This window comes from Panthera leo, chromosome B4 (genome assembly GCF_018350215.1).
Source record: "Panthera leo isolate Ple1 chromosome B4, P.leo_Ple1_pat1.1, whole genome shotgun sequence".
Taxonomy (NCBI): domain Eukaryota; kingdom Metazoa; phylum Chordata; class Mammalia; order Carnivora; family Felidae; genus Panthera; species Panthera leo.
The window spans coordinates 46,265,577-46,285,164 of NC_056685.1; the positions used below are offsets into that span (position 1 = coordinate 46,265,577).

The 19,588-nt window shown below is 41.0% G+C and overlaps 1 protein-coding gene across 1 annotated transcript; it reads left to right on the plus strand.

The window, feature by feature from the left end:
- The first annotated feature begins 700 nt into the window (after window positions 1-700).
- DDX47 (DEAD-box helicase 47) lies at window positions 701-16,999 on the plus strand. Its single transcript, XM_042945843.1, has 12 exons — window positions 701-794; window positions 1,667-1,760; window positions 6,877-7,065; window positions 7,314-7,385; window positions 7,617-7,735; window positions 8,336-8,407; window positions 8,503-8,619; window positions 9,151-9,297; window positions 9,844-9,981; window positions 11,931-12,001; window positions 13,004-13,133; window positions 14,674-16,999. The coding sequence occupies exons 1-12, from the start codon at window positions 708-710 to the stop codon at window positions 14,803-14,805; spliced, it is 1,368 nt and encodes a 455-aa protein (XP_042801777.1). The 5' UTR covers window positions 701-707; the 3' UTR covers window positions 14,806-16,999.
- The last annotated feature ends 2,589 nt before the right edge of the window (window positions 17,000-19,588 follow it).

Below are 19,588 nucleotides of genomic sequence, written 5' to 3' on the forward strand. Positions count from 1 at the left end.
GCTACACTTCCTCTGGACCTTTGCGTTTGCTGTTCCTTTAGTCTGAAATAATTGTCCCCTGGACTCTTCAAGGGACTGTCTTCTCACCAGTGAGATCTCAGCTCAATTATCACTGCTTCCCAGAGGCCTTGCCCAAGCTCACAGTTGTCCCCACAACCTGTCCTCCCCAGGTTACTCTCCATCATTTTTATTTGTTTGTTACATCATAGCATTTTTCACAGTTTGAAATTATCTGTGATCATTTATTCATTATCTGTCTTCTCCACAGCAACGGATGCTGTCCTGGCCACTAGGCATCTAGTATAGCCCTAGGATATGGTGGGTTCAACTGAGTAAATGAATGAAACAATTATAATAAATAAATAGTATTGCAGTATCACCCTGTTCAATGGCTGTATGATTGGAGAAGCAAGCAACATAACAGGCGTGAGAGGTGGGAATAACTTCTTATAAGGATCCTAAAGGACAGACAGGAGGCCCGGGTCATCAGTGCCTTCTGCACTCCTCTCAGTTCCACAAGCCTACACGTTAATATCCATCCCCCACCCACTTTTAAAAACTAAGTTCCACAGGGCCTCAGCCCTCCGGCCGGCAAATCCCAACCAGTCCGCAGGGGGGCGCCCAGAACACGCTGGCCGCGGAGAACTAAAACTACATTTCCCGGCACCCCGCGCGCCGGTGACCCGCTTCCGGAGTGCGCGGAAGACATGGCGGCGCCCGAGGAGCACGATTCTCCGACTGAAGCGCCTCAGCCGGCGGTGCAAGAGGAGGAAACTAAAACTTTTAAAGATCTGGTGAGCGTGGATGACTCAGGCTTTTCTTTGTACTGCTGACACTGGGCGCAGGCAGAGTCCATTTGCCTTAGGTTCCGGCTAACAGTGTATAGACGCAGCTGGGGCCTAGCTTGGGTTTCCTTCAGAATTTCCGAAACTTGGGTTCCAGACGCTCTCCCTAAGCCTCTGGGTTTGGATGGTGGGAGGACTGCCCGTCCCTGAGAGTCCCCATTTGCGCTTTTCTCCCTTTTGGTGTGGCGACGTTTGTATTTGTAAGTTCCCCCCTGCCCCCCTCGGAGTAAGATGCAACGGGTTTGGATGCTGACCCAAGTCACTTACTAGGGGCACGTTGTTACCTCGCGGTGCCTCACTTTCCACATCTGTAAATTGGGGGTAATAATACGTACTTCAGCGAATTGTGAGGCTTGAATGAAATAGTGCACGTGAAGAGCTTGGGTTTGTCTCTTGGAGTAGAAAGTGTTAAGTCTTGAAGTACTGCTGTCTCCTAGTGCTCATGAAGAGCGGACCGAGTAGGCTCGCAATACTTCTTGAATCCAAGCGTGAGGGATGCACATGTCATCAGCAGGGTGGCTCCGATAGTCATTTAATTAGGATGGAGGCAGGGGCGCCTGGGTGGCTCAGTGGGTTAAGCAGCCGACTTTGGCTCGGGTCACGATCTTGTGGTTCCCGGGTTCCAGCCTGGCTGCTGCTCTGTGCTGACAGCTCAGAGCTTGGAGCCTGCTTCGGATTTTGTGTTAACCCCCTCTCTGCCCCTCCCCTGCTCATGCTCTCTCTTTCTCTCAAAAATAAAATAAACATTAAAAAAAAAAAATTAGCTGGGAGGCAAGTGTGTGTGTTCCTCTTTGCTAAAGTGTATTTTTCTGAATTCTAAGGGTGTGACAGATGTGTTGTGTGAAGCTTGTGACCAGTTGGGATGGACAAAGCCCACAAAGATCCAGATTGAAGCTATTCCTTTGGCCTTACAAGGTAGGTTGAAATTAAACATGTGGCTTAATACAGGTTCAGTATGAAGTTATACTCAATCAACTACTTAACCACTTTTGAGAGCTGTTGTTGTATACTTCAAGTAATATAAAAATATGGTCACTAAAGATACAAAATTTGTGGCGTATTGGCTTTTGAAAAAGTAATTCTGTTCTACTGAGCTTACTTTCTATAAGGAGATTTGTTGTTTGCAACAGGTGCTAACTTTAAGGACACACTGGATTAAAGTGTATGAACAAGAAACTTGTTAGGAATTATGAATCAGTAAGTGCAGATTTACATAAGGGTGCCTGGAACACACATCAGTATCTAGAGGAGTTGGGAGCTCTCGCTTTGTGAGACGTGTTTATCAGATTTTCAGAAGAATGGCTAACGTGTTTGATGACTAGTGGGACTGAAACTAACAGGGTGAACTTTCATGGGAGTAGAGGTAAAGTCCTGCTCTTAGATTCCCAAAGCCCAGCTTCACAGTGTTAGGGTTGGTGGGAAAAGAGACCTAGCAATGTTCACTGAAATTCATTAAGTTCCATAGAGAAAATGAATGGAATCTTAGCTACATTAGTATAAGAGATTTTCCAGGCAAGCAAAAAAAAAAAAAAAAGAAAAAGAAAAAAAAATGTATGAACGTATCCATATGTAGAATTTACCCCTCACTCTGAATTCCTCTCCCATATGTCCCAGGTTAAGAACTCTTGAACTAGCTCTAGTGAGAGAAATGCCTTTGCTGGTTAGAACACATCTAGAATATTATGCTTACTTCTGGGGCCCAGTTTTGAGGGACCAAGAGTGGCAGTGAGTGTGGTATAGTAACAAGAATAGTCCTAAATAGTTAAAGGACCTGAGTGCATTCAGTCTGCAGAAGAGTAGATCTGGATGGGATATGGTAACTGACTTCAGTGATTTGGAGAGCTGTCATGTGGGAAAGTAATTAGACTTACTCTATGAAATTCCATTTGCTCCTTCTATAAATAGTAAGTATCTGATACAAGTGTAAGGCACCAGAAGTTAAGATTCTGCCCACTCTAAGAACTTAGAGTCTAGTAAGGAGACAATTATAAATCTATTACAAAGTGAACTGGGACATAAGAAAGTTACATTCCAAGTGCACTGAGGGAGGAGAAGAGATTACTACTCATTGGAATGGACTAGAGTAAACTTTAGTTTTTGGCTGGAAAGGTTGGAAGGACATTCAAGCGGAACCTTGAAGACTGAATAAGATTTAGACATTCGTGCATGATGGGAGGGGAGGACCTTCTAGGCATAGGGAACAATATGAAAAAAAAGCTAAGGAGGCTGGAACACATGGGCATGTGTGGAGGCTTGCAACTACTTAATAGAGAATAGGGAAGGGATTAGTAAAGTCTTTGGGCCAGATTATGCAGGACTTAAATGTGGGTAAAGGAATTTGGTCTTTGTTCCATGGGCAGTGGAGTGCCTTTGGGGATTATTTTTTTAGCAGGAGAATGAAATGCTTAGAGTTGTTTTCTTGGACTATTAATCTCATAGCTTTATAAGGAAATTTAGAGATGAGAGACAAGAGGCTGGGAGACCAATTAGGAGGGCATCGCGGTAATTTTGGCAATAAATAAAGGGTAGGGTAGAGGTAGTGAGAAAGAAAGAAAAATGATAGAAAAGGAGTCATCATGATTTTATAACTAGTTAGTTAATGGAAGGCAAGGGGTAGGGAAATCTAGGATCGTTGCCTGTGTGTTTAGGACATATAACTGGTGTAAAAAGGGAACATAGGAGGAAAAATAATTTCAGGAAAGAGGAGTTCAGTTGGAAATAATTGATTTCGGGCATCAAAGAAATAGACTTGACTGACGCACAGGTGGAATCTGGGAATTAGAGCTTGATTAAGAGTCCAGAACTGGATGCAGATACCACATCCAAAGAGAAGTTGTAGCTGAAACTGTGGAAATGGCTGAGGTTGCCACACAGGGTCAAGAGATGACAAGGGGAGAAATGGAGACTCAATAACAGGTTGAAAATCATGAGAGGACAGTTTCATACAAATTAGGTAAGGGAGAGTGTTTTAGGGAGGGGGTCGTAAACACTTTCAAGTTGTCTAGAGACGCTAAGAGGATGAGGATTGTGTAAAGGCCGTTAGTGGGGAAGAAGTTTTGGCAGTCAGAAGTACTGGAATTGCTTTAAAAAGCAAAAAGAAGGGTTGGTGCTTTCTGGCATTTTCCTGCCTGCCCTACAGCATGTGTTGGAAGAATGAACCCAAATTAGGGGGTGGTAATAATTCTTAAATTATTTATAATGTTTTCAGTAAAAAGTTTGTATTTAATGCAGAGAAAGTAGGAGTCCATGAAAGATTACTAGGAACTGAGTAATGTGACTGATATAATCATCATGGAAAGTATTCTTATTCTTGAGGTTATCTCATTCTAAGGAGCAGTTAGACAGAGGGAGGGAGTTAGACGGGGGAGGGACAGAGAGAGAGGGAGACACAGAATCCGAAGCAGGCTCCAGGCACCAATCTGTCAGCACAGAGCCCGATGGGGGCTCGAACCCACCATCCGTGAGATCATGACCTGAGCTGAAGTCGGACGCTTAACCGACTGAGCCACCCAGACACTCCATATTAAGTTTATTTTTAATTCAGAGATCACTCAAAGTCCTCTAGGAATTTCAGACAGTTTTTTGAATGGCTGCCATATACCAAGTAGTTGTGTTAGGTGCTAGCAGTGTGGCAGGTGAATGAATTTATTCCTGCTCCTCTTACTGGGTGTTCATTCTACACAGATACTACCACTGGAAAGGCTTACAGGTTGTGAGAAGAAGAAAAGAGATAATAGAGAAAAATAATTTCACAAAGTGAATATTGCTTTGTGGGCGGTGGGCGTTACAGCCACATGGATTGAGAGACTTAAGCTCCTTTATCTCCCTAAATCTTTCTTGTATACCCCTTTCTTCTGAAATTTTAAGACTTCCCTTGAAAGAAAAGGGGAACAGATCCCAGTGGGTGTGTTTTTGTTCTTGTTCTTGTTTTTGTTTTTATTTTCCTGTTCTAGAAGGTGTGTTGTACCCAGGCAGGGAGGGCAGAATCCCCACAAAGTTGGGGAATAAAAGGCTTTGGAAGCCCTTAGCTCACAAATAGGTAGAGGCTGTTGCAATGCATTATCACTTACCCTACAACCAAGAGGAACATTAAAGTTAGTAAATGAGGGAGAAATTTTATCCGTATATTGTCATTTGTTGCTCTGACCTTTACAAAATTAGTGCATTGTCTGGTCTGACTTATAATTCACATCTACACCTGTACTTTTATAGGTAACATCGATGTTACTGTTTAGAAGGGTAAATGGTAGAATTCACTAGACTATGGCGTTGTTCGCTCTGGCTTGGCAGGATCCTAGTTTAAGTGATCAATGTCTAAAAGACGGATGTTGAGAAGTCTGCTCTACTTGATATCAATCACTCTCCTTTCTTGAGCTCTCTTCCTCCTCAATTTCAAGTCAGTATTATCTTCTGTCTTTCCAGCTATTCTTTATGAGATTCTTCTGGTTCCTTTCCTTTTTCCTTGTAAGGTTAATTCTATCTTTATCCTTTTTTTTTTCCTCACTCTGAAAACACTACTAAGATTTCTCATCCAGTCCTGAAGCTTTAACACTATCTGCATCAATGAGTCTCAGCCAGTGCTCATCAGAATTACCTGTCTTACTTGTAAAACAGTAGAGATTTCTAGAGTCACTGAATCAGAATTTCCACATGTGTGACCTGGGCATGTATAGGTATAAGAATCCCATAGGTTATTCTGATGTGTCTGCCCTTGGGGGAGCAAAACTGTTAGGATGCTCCCACTTCTGTGTTTCTAGCCTGTACTTCTCTGCTGAGCTCCAAACAAGTGCGTCCAACTGGTTTTTAGATATTTCTCTCTGAGCCTGTTGCAGAAACCTCAAGTTCCTATGTTCAAACCAGAGTCATTGTTTTCCTCACCAGAGCTAATTTTCTATATACCCTTAGAAACCCATGTGTCAACCACATTTTCTTTCATTACTTTGTACATCTCACTTGTTTTTATCCTCACTGTCTTGCCTCAGTTCAGACCACCATACTAACTCCCCTGGTATCCTAACTGAGCTCTTACTTTCCTGTGTGTTCCCCATTCTGTTAAGGTCATCTTAGGTCATGAGGAAGAGAGTCACCCAGGTAACCTCGGAGAAAAGGGGTTTATTGTAGGGTTAATCTCTAGGTAAGGAAATCTCAGCAGTTATATACAGTCAGGGAACAATGTGAGCATCAACCGTGGAGGTCATTATCACTAGGAAGCAATCTCAGCAGGCGCTGTTGGAGTGCACAGCTACCTTGTGAGCTGCAGCCAGCCAGCCTAGAGATGGTGGCCTTGGTTTGGGAGTTAATTTCCAAATCTTATAGTTATGGCTTGATTGGTGATAACAGACCATGGGGACCTCTTCTTAAGGGATTACTTACGGCATTCTTCCCTCAGAAGAAGCAGTGTAAATGCATGTACTGTTGAGCTCCTTGGCTCATTATGCCATCAGGCATAGGGATTATCTTCCTAAGGAGTAACATTGATCGACATGTTCCCTGCTTAAAATCCTTTAATTCTCTCTCTTACGGGAAGACATCAAAACACCCTATCATGGCTTTCTAGCCTCATTCTTCTCCCTCTCCCTCCTTAACATTTCTGTGTTCCTGCCGCATTGTACTTCTCACTCTCCCTGCACGTGGCTGTGTTCTTTACAGCCTCCATCCTCTGTTCTCTTATAGGAACGTGCTTCCTTTCTTTCTTTGCTTAATTCCAGATTTAATTTACTCATCAGGTCTGTTAGCCTTTCCTGACTCCCCTGGGCAGTGAGTTACTCCTTCCGTTGTGTTCTCACTGTATGTTGTAGGGGCCTCTTGTAAAGCCCTTATCACATTATATCATATTTGTGTATGTCACCCCTGGGTTTTAAGCTTACCTAGGACAGAGACTATGTCTTCTGTCTGTTCAACCTTCCTCTCCCTCCAGTTCATCAAATATTTATTCACTGTCTACTTTGTGCCCACGTTGTGTCATTGTAGAAAAAGGGAAATAATGCAGAGAGCGTTTCTTTGCTTTTAGAGGTTTTCTTTTTCTTCCTAGGTCGTGATATCATCGGGCTGGCAGAAACTGGCTCTGGAAAAACGGGGGCCTTCGCTTTGCCCATTCTGAATGCACTGTTGGAGACGCCCCAGCGATTGTTTGCCTTAGTTCTCACGCCCACTCGGGAGTTGGCCTTTCAGATCTCAGAGCAGTTTGAAGCCCTGGGGTCTTCCATTGGTGTGCAAAGCGGTAAGTGTCTGACAGGAAAGGAACTGTAGAGTTTCTTCATAAGTTGAAAATGAATGGAAAAGGAGAATAGAAGCAAATATTATTAACATGACTTTATTGACCTTAAGAGCGAATTTGGTATTTTAGCTTTAGGGAAAGTTATACGGGAAGAAAAATTTAAGTAGAAATCTAGCACTGGCTTAAAACGTATTCAGTGAACTATGGAAAAAATTGAGGGTCTCTGTTCTGTATTCTTTTTGTTTCTGTAGCTGTGATTGTAGGTGGAATCGATTCAATGTCCCAGTCTCTGGCCCTGGCGAAAAAACCACATGTAATAATAGGTGAGTAATTGACAACGGTAAAAGGCACTGACAACGATGAATTGGAGAAGATCTGTCCATGTTGCATAAAACTTATTTGTGTAGAAAGATTTTGAAGAAAGGATTTTTGTGGTCTTGTTTTATTTTTTAATTTCCGAAATTTTGGGGGGCTTGGTGGGTCGGGTGGTTGGTAACTTTTCTTTTTGTCCTAGTTCTTAAACATTGCCCTTTCTCTTCAACCTTTCTTGATAGCAACTCCTGGTCGACTGATAGACCACTTGGAAAATACAAAAGGTTTCAACTTAAGAGCCCTCAAATACTTGGTTATGGATGAAGCAGACCGAATATTGAATATGGATTTTGAGACAGAGGTGAGCACCCAGTTTCTTTCCTCATTGTAGGACATCTCAAGTGCCCTCTTTCAAACTTTGGTTCATTGCAAAACTGCTTTGTGGAATACTATATCATTTTTGTGGAATACTATATCATTATCAGTTAATTTAAACATTTCTGCTGCCTTTTTTTCAGTCTTGGTGTTCCTCACGTTGTCAGTGCCTCAGTATCCTCTAGAGAATATAGTCTGACTGTAGTTTTAGAGATGAGAAATTTCTACCAGATTTCGTTTCTATTTTATTTGATATATACCTCTTTCGTATACCTTGAAATATTTTTATTTTCTGTCATCATAGCTGACCCACTCATAACTTAGTTGATGAACACTTTTGACTTTTCTCTTAGATTAGCTCTACTGTAATTTAAACTGTTCTTTTCTCTGAGTGGCATTTTTTTAAAACAGCATATAGTATGGTACAAATAATAAATATTCAATAAATTTTAGCTGAATTGAATGGAATTTTTGAGTTTCCAAATTCCCACAGTGATATATTTAGTTTTTCATTCTCTGCTTCACAAAGAGCATTTGTAAATATCCACTCTAAATGTTACGTTGGTATCCTTTCTTTGTGCCTTAGGTTGACAAGATCCTCAAAGTGATTCCCCGAGATCGGAAAACGTTTCTCTTCTCAGCCACCATGACCAAGAAGGTGAAGTTTTCTAGCACTTCTGATTTCTTCTTTATTAAGTGATAAGTAAAAATAGCATTTAGGAATCAGTGTACTATTCCAGGTTTTTTCTGCAGGTGCAAAAACTTCAGCGAGCAGCACTGAAGAATCCTGTGAAATGTGCTGTTTCCTCCAAATACCAGACAGTTGAGAAATTACAGCAATATTACCTTTTTATTCCTTCTAAATTCAAGGTAAAGTGTTTACTTTGATCGTTCCTGCCTCTCCCTCTCCTTCCTCACTAAAGCATCTGAAAGTGTGTCCACTTTTGATTAGCTAAGAGTTGTGCTACTGTTTGTTTTAGAACACATACTGTGCTTATATTTATCACTGATAAAGTCAAACATTCCGGGAATTCACAGCATGCTAAACCACAATAATGAAGTCATGATGTAATTCCTTTCCAGCCCCATTCTTGAAGTAGTTTTTCTTTTGTCTCCTGATTATGTGGCTTTTTTATAGGCAAGGGACCCTCGTTTTATGCTTTGATGTAGGGACTTTTCCTGGTTGCCGAGTATAGATTTCCTTGTGCTTGGCTCCAGGCATGTGAAATTCATGGTTCACAGAGATGATAATGCTGCTTCAGGAGTGCAAACTGGCAGCTGGGGTCTGGGTAATTGAGAGTCAACTATAGGCTTAGTTTTTTAGATAATTTATCTTCCCGGGACTCCAGTCTTTTCTTCAGATCAGTTACTTACATTGATTGTTTTGGGTTTGTAACTTAGGATACCTACCTGGTTTATATTCTAAATGAACTGGCTGGAAACTCCTTTATGATATTCTGCAGCACCTGTAACAATACTCAGAGAACAGCTTTGCTGCTTCGAAATCTTGGATTCACTGCTATCCCCCTCCATGGACAGATGAGTCAGGTAAAGATTCTTTGGCATCATTAGTGGTGAAACGTGGTGTGAAAAGGGTAAAGCTTATAGCAGTAGTTCTATACAATAACAACATGAGGTGTTCATGCATCTTTTCAGAATTGTTTTGATTTTATGGGCTTTAAAGTGTTGCTCTAGTTGCTTACTTCCTCCTTTTAGGATAGTAAGAGGCTCAAATTAGAAGATTTCATAGTTACTTGTCTGGTATGGAAGCTTTTCAGTTGATTTATTCAGCCCTAGTGCTAACGTTGATTCTTTGGTCTCTAAAGGTGTTTCATAAATTATTTTTCAACTATCTGTCATGTTAAACAATCCCCGTTTCCTGTTAGTATTTTCTAGCCTCGTCTTAAATATTTTTTTGTTGCTTCCATGTTTCCTTCTGATCTGTGGAGCCTAGTTTGGACTTAGGGGAAACATCCTTTTAAAAATTTCTGTCTTGGTTCTTATATTTAGTGTTTCTAGTTTGTGTGTCTTAGATTCTGAGATTCCTTAGTTTATCAAGATTAACATTCTTTTCATTTCTTTTCATCATGTCAGAGCAAACGCTTAGGATCCCTTAATAAGTTTAAGGCAAAGGCTCGTTCTATTCTTCTAGCAACTGATGTTGCAAGCCGAGGTTTGGACATACCTCATGTGGATGTAGTTGTTAACTTTGACATTCCTACCCATTCCAAGGTGAGTCCCATTGCTGACCTGACTTTTCTTTAAAAAAAAAATTTTTTTAATGTTGATTTGATGTGTAATGTTTTTTTTTGAGAGAGAGACAGAATGTGAATGGGGGGGGAGGAGAGAGAGGGAGACACAGAATCTGAGGAAGGCTCCAGACACTTGAGCTGTCAGCACAGAGCCCCATGTGGGGATTGAACCTACAAACTATGAGATCATGACCTGAGCGGAAGTCGGACACTCAACTGACTCAGCCACCCAGGTGTCCCTGCTGACTTGACTTTCTAGTTTTGAACTGTATTTCTTTCTTTCTTTTTTTTTTTAAATTGAGGTATAATTGACATAAAAGATTAGTTTTAGTTGTATAACATAATGGTATGATGTTTGTATATATCAAAAAATGATTGCCACAAGTCTAGTTACCATACATTGTTATATGAGTTTTTTTTCTTGCACTGAGAACTTTTAAGGTCTACTCTCTTAGCAGCTTTCAAATGTGTAATATAGTATTATTAACTATTTTTGCTATGCTGTACATTTCACTCCCATGGCTTACTTGTATTATAACTTGAGGTTTGTACTTTCTGACTCCCTTCACCCAGTTGATTCCCTACTCCCATTATTTCCACCTTTGGAAACCACCAAATATGTTGTCTATGTTATGAGCTCAGTTTGTTTTTTTTTAGATTCCACATATAAGTTAGATCATACACTATTTATTTTTCTCAGACTTATTTCACTTAGCATAATGTCTTTAACGTCCATCTCTATTATTGCAGATGGTAAGATTCAACTCTTTTTTATGGCTGAATAATATTCCAATGTGTCCAAAGTGTATTTTTTAAAAATATTCTTTTTTTTTTTTTTTTTTAATGTTTACTTATTTATTTTGAGAGGGAAGGAGAGAATCCCAAGCAAGCTCTGTTGCTGTCAGAGCAGAACCCTACATGGGACTCGATCCCATGACCTCAAGATCATGACCTGAGCTGAAATCAAGAGTCAGATGCTTAACTGATTGGGCCACCCAGACGCCCCTCCAAACTGTGTTTCTTAATGGAATGTTTTCTCTATCCTTTTTTTTTCTTCTTAATCCTTTATTGGTTAAGTATCAAAAACTGGGAAAGCTCTTGATTTATTTTATTCTCGTTATCTTGCATGTGCCTGAGGATGTGATATTAATAAATGTGAATGAAGGTAGCCAAAGAGAGGTGTGAGATCACAGGAGTAGATGCAGCACGTGCTGATCTTTGTCAGTCTTACTTCTTCAGAGTCATCAGCTTGTGGTTCTCAGTGTATCTCAGGGTTTCTCAGCCTTGGCACTATTAATGTTTTGGGCCAGCAGATTCTTTGCTGTGGGGCTGTCCTTCGCATTGTAGGATGCTTAGCAGCATTCCTGGCCTCTGCCCATAGGTGACATTATGACAACCGCATATGTGTTCTGACATTTCCAAATATCCCTGGGGAGGACAGAATTGCCCCCAGAACAACTAGTATCTCTTGGCTTTGTATTTAACTGCTGTAGACAAGGTGCTGTCTCATTTGATTTTCCCAATAACTCTGAGTGTGGGCATGTGTTTCTATCCCTGTTTTATAGATAGAAACCAAGATTCGAAGAGGCTATGTGACTTGTAGATAGTTGTGTAGCTGGTAGGTGGTAAGACCAGAGCCATGATGCAGGTCTGCCTCTAGATCCAGTGCTGTTTTTCTCTAGACCATGTTGTCGGCAGCCATGTAGATATGCTTTAGATTTGTCTTTCTGTAAAGAAAAGAGAGTCAGTTTTGTGCTGCAAGGAAAATAAAAAAGATGAAGTAGATTTATCTGAACAAATTGCCCAGTCCATTTTTCCATGTTTCAACATGAGTTTATTTCCTTTCAGAAGTTTGCAGTAAGACTTTGTGTTCATAGTTTTTTATTTAAATTTTATGTAACTCAGATTTATTTATGCTTTTTTTCTCAGGATTATATCCATCGAGTAGGTCGAACCGCTCGAGCTGGGCGTTCTGGAAAGGCTATCACCTTTGTCACACAGTAAGTAAATTGACTTCAGGAGCAGAACAATGCAGAGAAAAGAGCAGAGCTTTGGTGCAGACTGACTTGGTGGCCTGACTTTGCCACTTACTGTAATAGTCATTTAATCTCCTTCATGTTGTTTTCAGCATTTGTAAAATGGAAATAATGGTATCTACTTAACAGAGCATTAATGAAGATTATATACATATGTATATATATACATGTATCCTATATATGATCTAATGTAGCATTTGGCATATAGAAACACACAAACCCCTGCTCCTTCTTTCAACTGCTGAAGCTGGAGAGTAGTGACTTTTCCCTCAACTCAGAGTATTAGAATAATTATTTTGATTTTGCTTAAAAAACTTTAGGGGCGCCTGGGTGGCTCAGTCGGTTAAGCGTCCGACTTCGGCTCAGGTCACGATCTCACTGTCTGTGAGTTCGAACCCTGCGTCGGGCTCTGTGCTGACTGCTCAGAGCCTGGAGCCTGTTTCAGATTCTGTGTCTCCCTCTCTCTGACCCTCCCCCGTTCATGCTCTGTCTCTCTCTGTCTCAAAAATAAATAAACGTTAAAAAAATTAAAAAAAATAAAAACAAAAAACTTTAATGTTTATTTTTGACAGACAGAGCATTAGCAGGGGAGGGGCAGAGAGAGAGGGAGACACAGAATCCGAAGCAGGCTCCAGGCTCCGAGCTGTCAGCACAGAGCCCGACATGGGGCTCCAGCACAAACCACGAGATCATGACCGGAGCTGAAGTCAAACATTAACCAACTGAGCCACCCAGGCGCCCCGATTTTGTTTTTAGAGAGACAAAATTTTGGCTTTTCTGGGAGTAAAAATATGTTGGGTGATCTTCTAGTGGGCTCTGTACCGAAGATTGCTCTAATCAGTATTCTGGATTCAGTATTGTTTAAAACTTGCGTCAGTTGCCTCATACCGCATAATGTGTAGTTTGGGAATGGACAGACAGCTGCGTTGTCAGCCAGCCAAAACCACACCAATTTTCCTTCCTCAGGTATGATGTAGAACTCTTCCAGCGCATAGAACACTTAATTGGGAAGAAACTGCCTGTCTTTCCAACACAGGATGATGAGGTTATGATGCTGACAGAGCGTGTCACTGAAGCCCAAAGATTTGCCCGAATGGTATGCAACTTACTTTTTCACCAACTTTTATGCAAATAATGGTAACTACGTGCTAGATGCTGTTGGATTAATCCTCATAACTAACTGCAGGAAGTATTATTTTATTCTAAATTTAAGATGAGCATACTAACGTGTAGAGATGGTAGGTAATTTGAATCGAGGTCTGGACTCAGTCTGACCACAGTGACCACATGCTCAGCCACTGTTCATGTTTCACATGTGGCAAGAAAACCTCTGGACTCGAGATCAGAAGACCCAGCTGTGAATTGGACATTGTGGTTTGAACAATGCGTCTGACCTCTCGGAATCAGTTCCTTGCCTGTAAATTGGAAATAACAGTTACCTTGATCCTTATAGGGGTTTTTTGGGCATCAGATAAGCTAACGTGAACTGCATAGTAACTAACAGTAAGTAGCAGTAATAGTAATGGTGAGGATGGGAAGATTGTAAAAGAGAATCCTAGCAAGTGCTATCTGCTCCCTAGAGTTCTAGTCGGGGGGATGAAGAAACTTTGCCCCTGGGCTGCTTTCTGAGTAGCTGAGGCGTGGACTTGTGTTTTTCTGCTCACATAGAACTCTCATTTGGTATTTTGGTTTATAAAAGTATTAGATATACATTGGAAAGAATTTCAGAAAATATGGAAAAGATTAAAATAGTAAATGAGACATATGAGTTATCCCCCACGGTGAACATTTGGCTCTTGATAACATTTGGCTATTTTTCTTTTTTTAGCCGTAATTAGATGTTATCTAATTGTATATGATTAACATGTTTTCTATTTTAACAAATATAGAGCAATGTGATCACTTCTCAGTGGCTACAAAAAATGCCATTATAAATATATAACATGACTTACATGGGTGTATATTTATGTTTTTTCACATGTTTTGTGTTTTAACTAGTACCATGTTGGACATCCTAGTATGTACAGCTTTGTGTACTCGTTTCCTTAGAATAAATTCCTAAAAGTAGAATTAGTTGTCGGGCCGAGGAGTAAATGGAGTTAAAATTTGAATTCATACAGAATACCAGATTCCTCCCTCTCCCACCCAGAAGAGCTGTCGGCAACAGTTTATGTGGGTGTCCCCACACCTTGACAAATACTAGATATTACCATTCTCTTAAATCTTTGCTGGCCTGCCATGTGTAAATAATAGCTTATTGTTTTAATTTTCATGTAAACATTTTTGTGTATTGGGGTTTTGGTCTTCTCCCTTTGTTAGTGTGAGGTATTAGGGAGTTATGTAGTGGGTTTTTTTTTTTTTATGTTTATTTTTGAGAGAGAAAGGGCGTGAGTGGGGGAGGGGCAGAGAGTAGGAGACACAGAAATCGAAGCAGGCTCCAGGAGTTGCCAGCACAGAGCCCAACACGGGGCTTGAACTCAAGAACTGCAAGATCATGACCTGAGCTGAAGTCAGCTGCTTAACCGACTGAGCCACCCAGGTGCCCCGGTGTTGGATTTTAAGGAGAGGAGAGCAGGATGTGTTACCCTCAGTGACAGTAATTCATTTTCAATCCCATCCTTTCTCTTTTCTTGCAGGAGTTAAGGGAGCATGGAGAAAAGAAGAAACGCGTGCGGGAGGACACTGGGGACAATGACGACATGGAGGGTGCTATGGGTGTCAGGAACAAGGTCGCTGGAGGGAAAATGAAGAAACGGAAAGGCCGTTAATTTCTTTTATAAAGACTTGATTTCAGCCTTTTGTTTCGTATAAGGGGATTGTAGAAGAGGATGAAGCCCCTCCAGCACAGTTCCTCAGACCGAAATCTGTCACAGTGATGTCGAGAACCTGCTCATCTACTTGAGTACTTGCTTTCCTTCCGTAGGGTGCCATTACCGCGCACCGCTCTTTACGGTGCTCGTGTCAGCTTTGGTTTCTTGGTCACGAGATGAGTAGGATGTGTTCTTTTATCACTTCACACAGACCTTTTGCTTTTTCAGCTGCAAGTCAAGGACTAGGTTGATGGAGCTCTGGACCTGTATTTGTAAAGGGAAGAAGCTTCTATATTTGTAAAACTGGTGATACTTAAGCAATCTCAGCTTGTGCTTCATTAGACCAAATGTGGACTAATAAATTTACCTACTATTTTTAAAAGATTCAAACTCCTTGAAAACCTTTACGGGTTGAGGGACTTTACAGATTTAAGTAAGATCTTAAGAAATTGACAGTGGCAGTTATGTGGCGAAATCATTGCTTGTTCTTAATTAAGGTAAACATTATTTATGATTTTTAAAGATCTGCAAAGGAACGAGGTGATGGATGGCTTTGAATGGGAAGTCCTGCTTAAAAGGTGGTTGTGTTTTTCTTGGGGATGGATCAAAGGCCTTAAGTAAGACTGCAGAGTCTCTTAGATCCCTAGGTACATTCACTTCCCTGACTGCTCGGTTTAAGAAGACTGTTTTCGGGTTAGGAAGAAGACTGCTCGGGTTAGGAAGACTGGTTTCTTTTCTTTTGTCTCCATCTATATGGCTACATAACTCAGAATATGTAAAGCTGGATCATCAGCTCCTGGAGAGAAAATAGACCATGGCTCTGTAGAGACTGGGTCAGATAGGGGAAAGTTGATGGAAATCAGAAACAGCTGTGAGCTTCACGGTCATGAACAGTCTTGTGCCCTGAAGACTTTCAACTCATAGAAGATGCCTAATCATTTTTGTCAAATGTAACAATTTTATTAGAAGAGAAAGGGTCTGAATTGGCAGAACCAGGGTGAAGAGATTCCAGTGGTTTAAGATTGAGTTTTGAAGAGAAACTTTCTATGTATATCTTAATGGAAAGTGCGTCTTAGAGTCAAAGTATCTGGCAAGAAGTGAAAAATAGATGTCAGTAAAATTCTCTGTGGTAGTCAGGTGTGGATGGTTACTTGCAGGAAGATCTTTATAAATATAGGGTACATTCTGCCAGAAACGTATCCTAAGAGGAATGCCTGTGGATAAGGCATTTATAATTAATTGAAATCTAAACACATGGATTATTTTGTTTAGGTTGCTCCAAATTTCATTGCTCCTCGTTATGGTGCATTTGAGTGAAGGTTAAATTAGAAAAATTAGGAGTCAGTAAGAAAGAAGGAAAGGAGAAAAAGGGTAGAAGAAAAGCAGGAGTCAAGTAGTTGAGTGGGGGCCATAACTGTGAATTTGTTTTGAATTGTGGGTATGATTGGAGGCTAATTCTCCCTGAATGTTGTATTTTCCACATGGAACTTTCTGCAGTGGCTTGGATAATAGCAACACTTTCTCTCTGAGCCTTTGGGTAAAAGTGAATGGAGGGTTGCTGTTGTCATTCATTGGAGGACTTCAGAAGCAAGTTGACATTGAATTGGGGTGTGGGTGGTGGGTAAGGAGAAGAGATTGGAATTATCCTGAAGGTGTCTGAACTTTCTAAAAAAGTGGAGTCTCTCATGTAGGGTCCGTGGACCCCTGAAGTATGTGCCTATTTCTGGGGAGACTGAAAGGGTTAAAAACTGCTCTAAAGCTTAGCTGTTGTCTCTAAAGTATACATGTAATTATGCTTTGCTAGGATGGGACAATAGGATACTAAGCAAAGAAACGTGGATGATGCATCTTTAGGCATATTAGTAGGTCCAGACTGTAAGCTAGAGTCCTACACAGAACAAATAAAGATATTACTATGGAGGACAGGAGGCACAGAAATAAATGAATGTGATCTGTTAGTAAATGAGGACAGAGCTGTGAGTTTGTGCTATTATTTAGATCTGTTCTTCATGTTCCCTTATCCTCTAAGGTAATGTTGCGAAGTCTTGCTGCTGAAACCCTCATCAAGATGTGTGTTAGTTTCCTAGGGCTGCCATAACAAAGTCCTATAAACTGGGTGGCTTAAAACAACAGAAATTGATTGGCTCACGGTTCTGGCAACTGGAAGTCTGAGATGGTGTTAGCAGGGCCATGCATCATCTGAAACCTCTAGAGAAGACTCCTTGCCTCTTCCTAGCTTCTGGTGTTTGCTGGCAATCCTTGGTGTTGCTTGGCTTGTGGCAACATAACTCTAATCTCTGCCTCCCTCTCGATGTAACCTTCTTCCTCATGTGTCTGTGTCTTCACATGGCCTTCCTCTAAGGATACCAGTCATTGGATTTAGGGTGCACCCTAATCCAGTGTGACCTCATCATAACCAATTATATCTGCAAAGACCCTATTTCCAAATAAGGTCACACTCTGGAGTTCTAGGTAGACACAAATTTTAGGGGGAGATTATTAATCCAGTGCAGACCATCTTTCTGTACTGCTACATTCTTTGGGGTTTAAGACTGCATTGTGGAATAGAAATGGCAGATAGAGTTGATTACAAAGAAAGTGGAGAAAAGACAGAAGGTAGGTCTTCAGAAATAGTAAGATGGGTAGACGTATAGAAGTTTAAAATGACATTCTTTTAAATGAAATGTAAATTATTTTTGCAGTCAGTGTACCAGAGGCTCTAGTTTCATGAGTAGGAAGGGTGTTTCTGGCCTTTCTTCTGTTTCCTTCTTGATCTAATCCCTTAGTTCTGCTTTCCTGATTTAAGAAACAGAGCTTCAAAGTAACCCACCAACCTCTCTCCCTCCCCTAATTGCAAACAATTCCCACATCTAATTTTTATGCCTTAAAAAAAAAAAAAAAAAAAAAAAAAAAATATATATATATATATATATATATATATATATATATATATTTTCAATATATGAAGTTTATTGTCAAATCGGTTTCCATACGACACCCAGTGCTCATCCCAAAAGGTGCCCTCCTCAATACCCATCACCCACCCTCCCCTCCCTCCCACCCCCCATCAACCCTCAGTTTGTTCTCAGTTTTTAAGAGTCTCTTCTGCTTTGGCTCTCTCCCACTCTAACCTCCTTTTTTTTTTTTTTTTTTTTTTCCTTCCCCTCCCCTATGGGTTTCTGTTAAGTTTCTCAGGATCCACATAAGAGTGAACACATATGGTATCTGTCTTTCTCTGTATGGCTTATTTCACTTAGCATAATACTCTCCAGTTCCATCCATGTTGCTACAAAGGGCCATATTTCATTCTTTCTCATTGCCACGTAGTACTCCATTGTGTATATAAACCACAATTTCTTTATCCATTCATCAGTTGATGGACATTTAGGCTCTTTCCATAATTTGGCTATTGTTGAAAGTGCTGCTATAAACATTGGGGTACAAGTGCCCCTATGCATCAGTACTCCTGTATCCCTTGGGTAAATTCCTAGCAGTGCTATTGCTGGGTCATAGGGTCTATTTTTAATTTTTTGAGGAACCTCCACACTGTTTTCCAGAGCAGCTGCACCAGTTTGCATTCCCACCAACAGTGCAAGAGGGTTGCCATTTCTCCACATCCTCTCCAGCATCTATAGTCTCCTGATTTGTTCATTTTGGCCACTCTGACTGGCGTGAGGTGATATCTGAGTGTGGTTTTGATTTGTATTTCCCTGATGAGGAGTGACGTTGAGCATCTTTTCATGTGCTTGTTGGCCATCCGGATGTCTTCTTTAGAGAAGTGTCTATTCATGTTTTCTGCCCATTTCTTCACTGGGTTATTTGTTTTTCGGGTGTGGAGTTTGGTGAGCTCTTTATAGATTTTGGATACTAGCCCTTTGTCCGATATGTCACTTGCAAATATCTTTTCCCATTGCGTTGGTTGCCTTTTAGTTTTGTTGGTTGTTTCCTTTGCTCTGCAGAAGCTTTTTATCTTCATAAGGTCCCAGTAGTTCATTTTTGCTTTTAATTCCCTTGCCTAAAAATATTTTTGAGAGGGGGTGCCTGTGTGGCTTAGTTGGTTAAGTCTGACTTCAGCTCAGGTCATGATCTCACGGTTTGTGAGTTCAAGCCCTGCGTTGGGCTCTGTGCTGACAGCTCGGAGCATGGAGCCTGCTTGGGATTCTGTCTCACTCTCTCTCTGCCCCTCACCCATGCGTGCTCTGTTTGTCTCTCTCTCTCAAAAATACACTTAAAAAAAAATTAAAATTTTTTTTTAATGTTTATTTATTTACTTAGCACATGTGGGTGCATGTGTGGGGGAGGGGCAGAGAGAGGGAGAGGGAGAGAATCCCAAGCAGGCTCCGAGCTGTCAGCACGGAGCCCAATTTGGGACTCCAACTCATGAACCATGAGATGATGACCTGAGCCGAGATCAAGAGTTGGAGGCTTAACCGACTGAGCCACCCAGGTGTGCCTAATTTGTATGCCTTAATAAAGGAAATAGCTTGTGATAGTCATGTGATGCTGGCCCAGAGAAAATTTCCCCCTTATTTCTCACCTGAATCATGAAGCCACTTTACATTCGTTGTATCATGGCTTCATGATACTAGCTAACTTGGTTTTACTTCCTCTGTCCAGAACTACAGTGAGAGGAGGAAAATATCTCTGCCTTAGGAAGGGGTGCAAGGGTCCTGGGATAGGGTTTTAGTTGGGTAGGCTATTCCAGGCTTAAAGCAGGTCCAGAATTCCAGGCACTCTGGAA

What these genes read in the sequence shown, in the direction of transcription:
- DDX47 (XM_042945843.1), top strand. Translation starts at nt 708, where the DNA reads ATGGCGGCGCCCGAGGAGCACGATTCTCCGACTGAAGCGCCTCAGCCG. An exon ending in TTCCATTGGTGTGCAAAGCG is followed by an intron (nt 7,066 to 7,313) that starts GTAAGTGTCTGA and finishes TTGTTTCTGTAG; the next exon opens with CTGTGATTGTAGGTGGAATC. An exon ending in ATATGGATTTTGAGACAGAG is followed by an intron (nt 7,736 to 8,335) that starts GTGAGCACCCAG and finishes TTTGTGCCTTAG; the next exon opens with GTTGACAAGATCCTCAAAGT.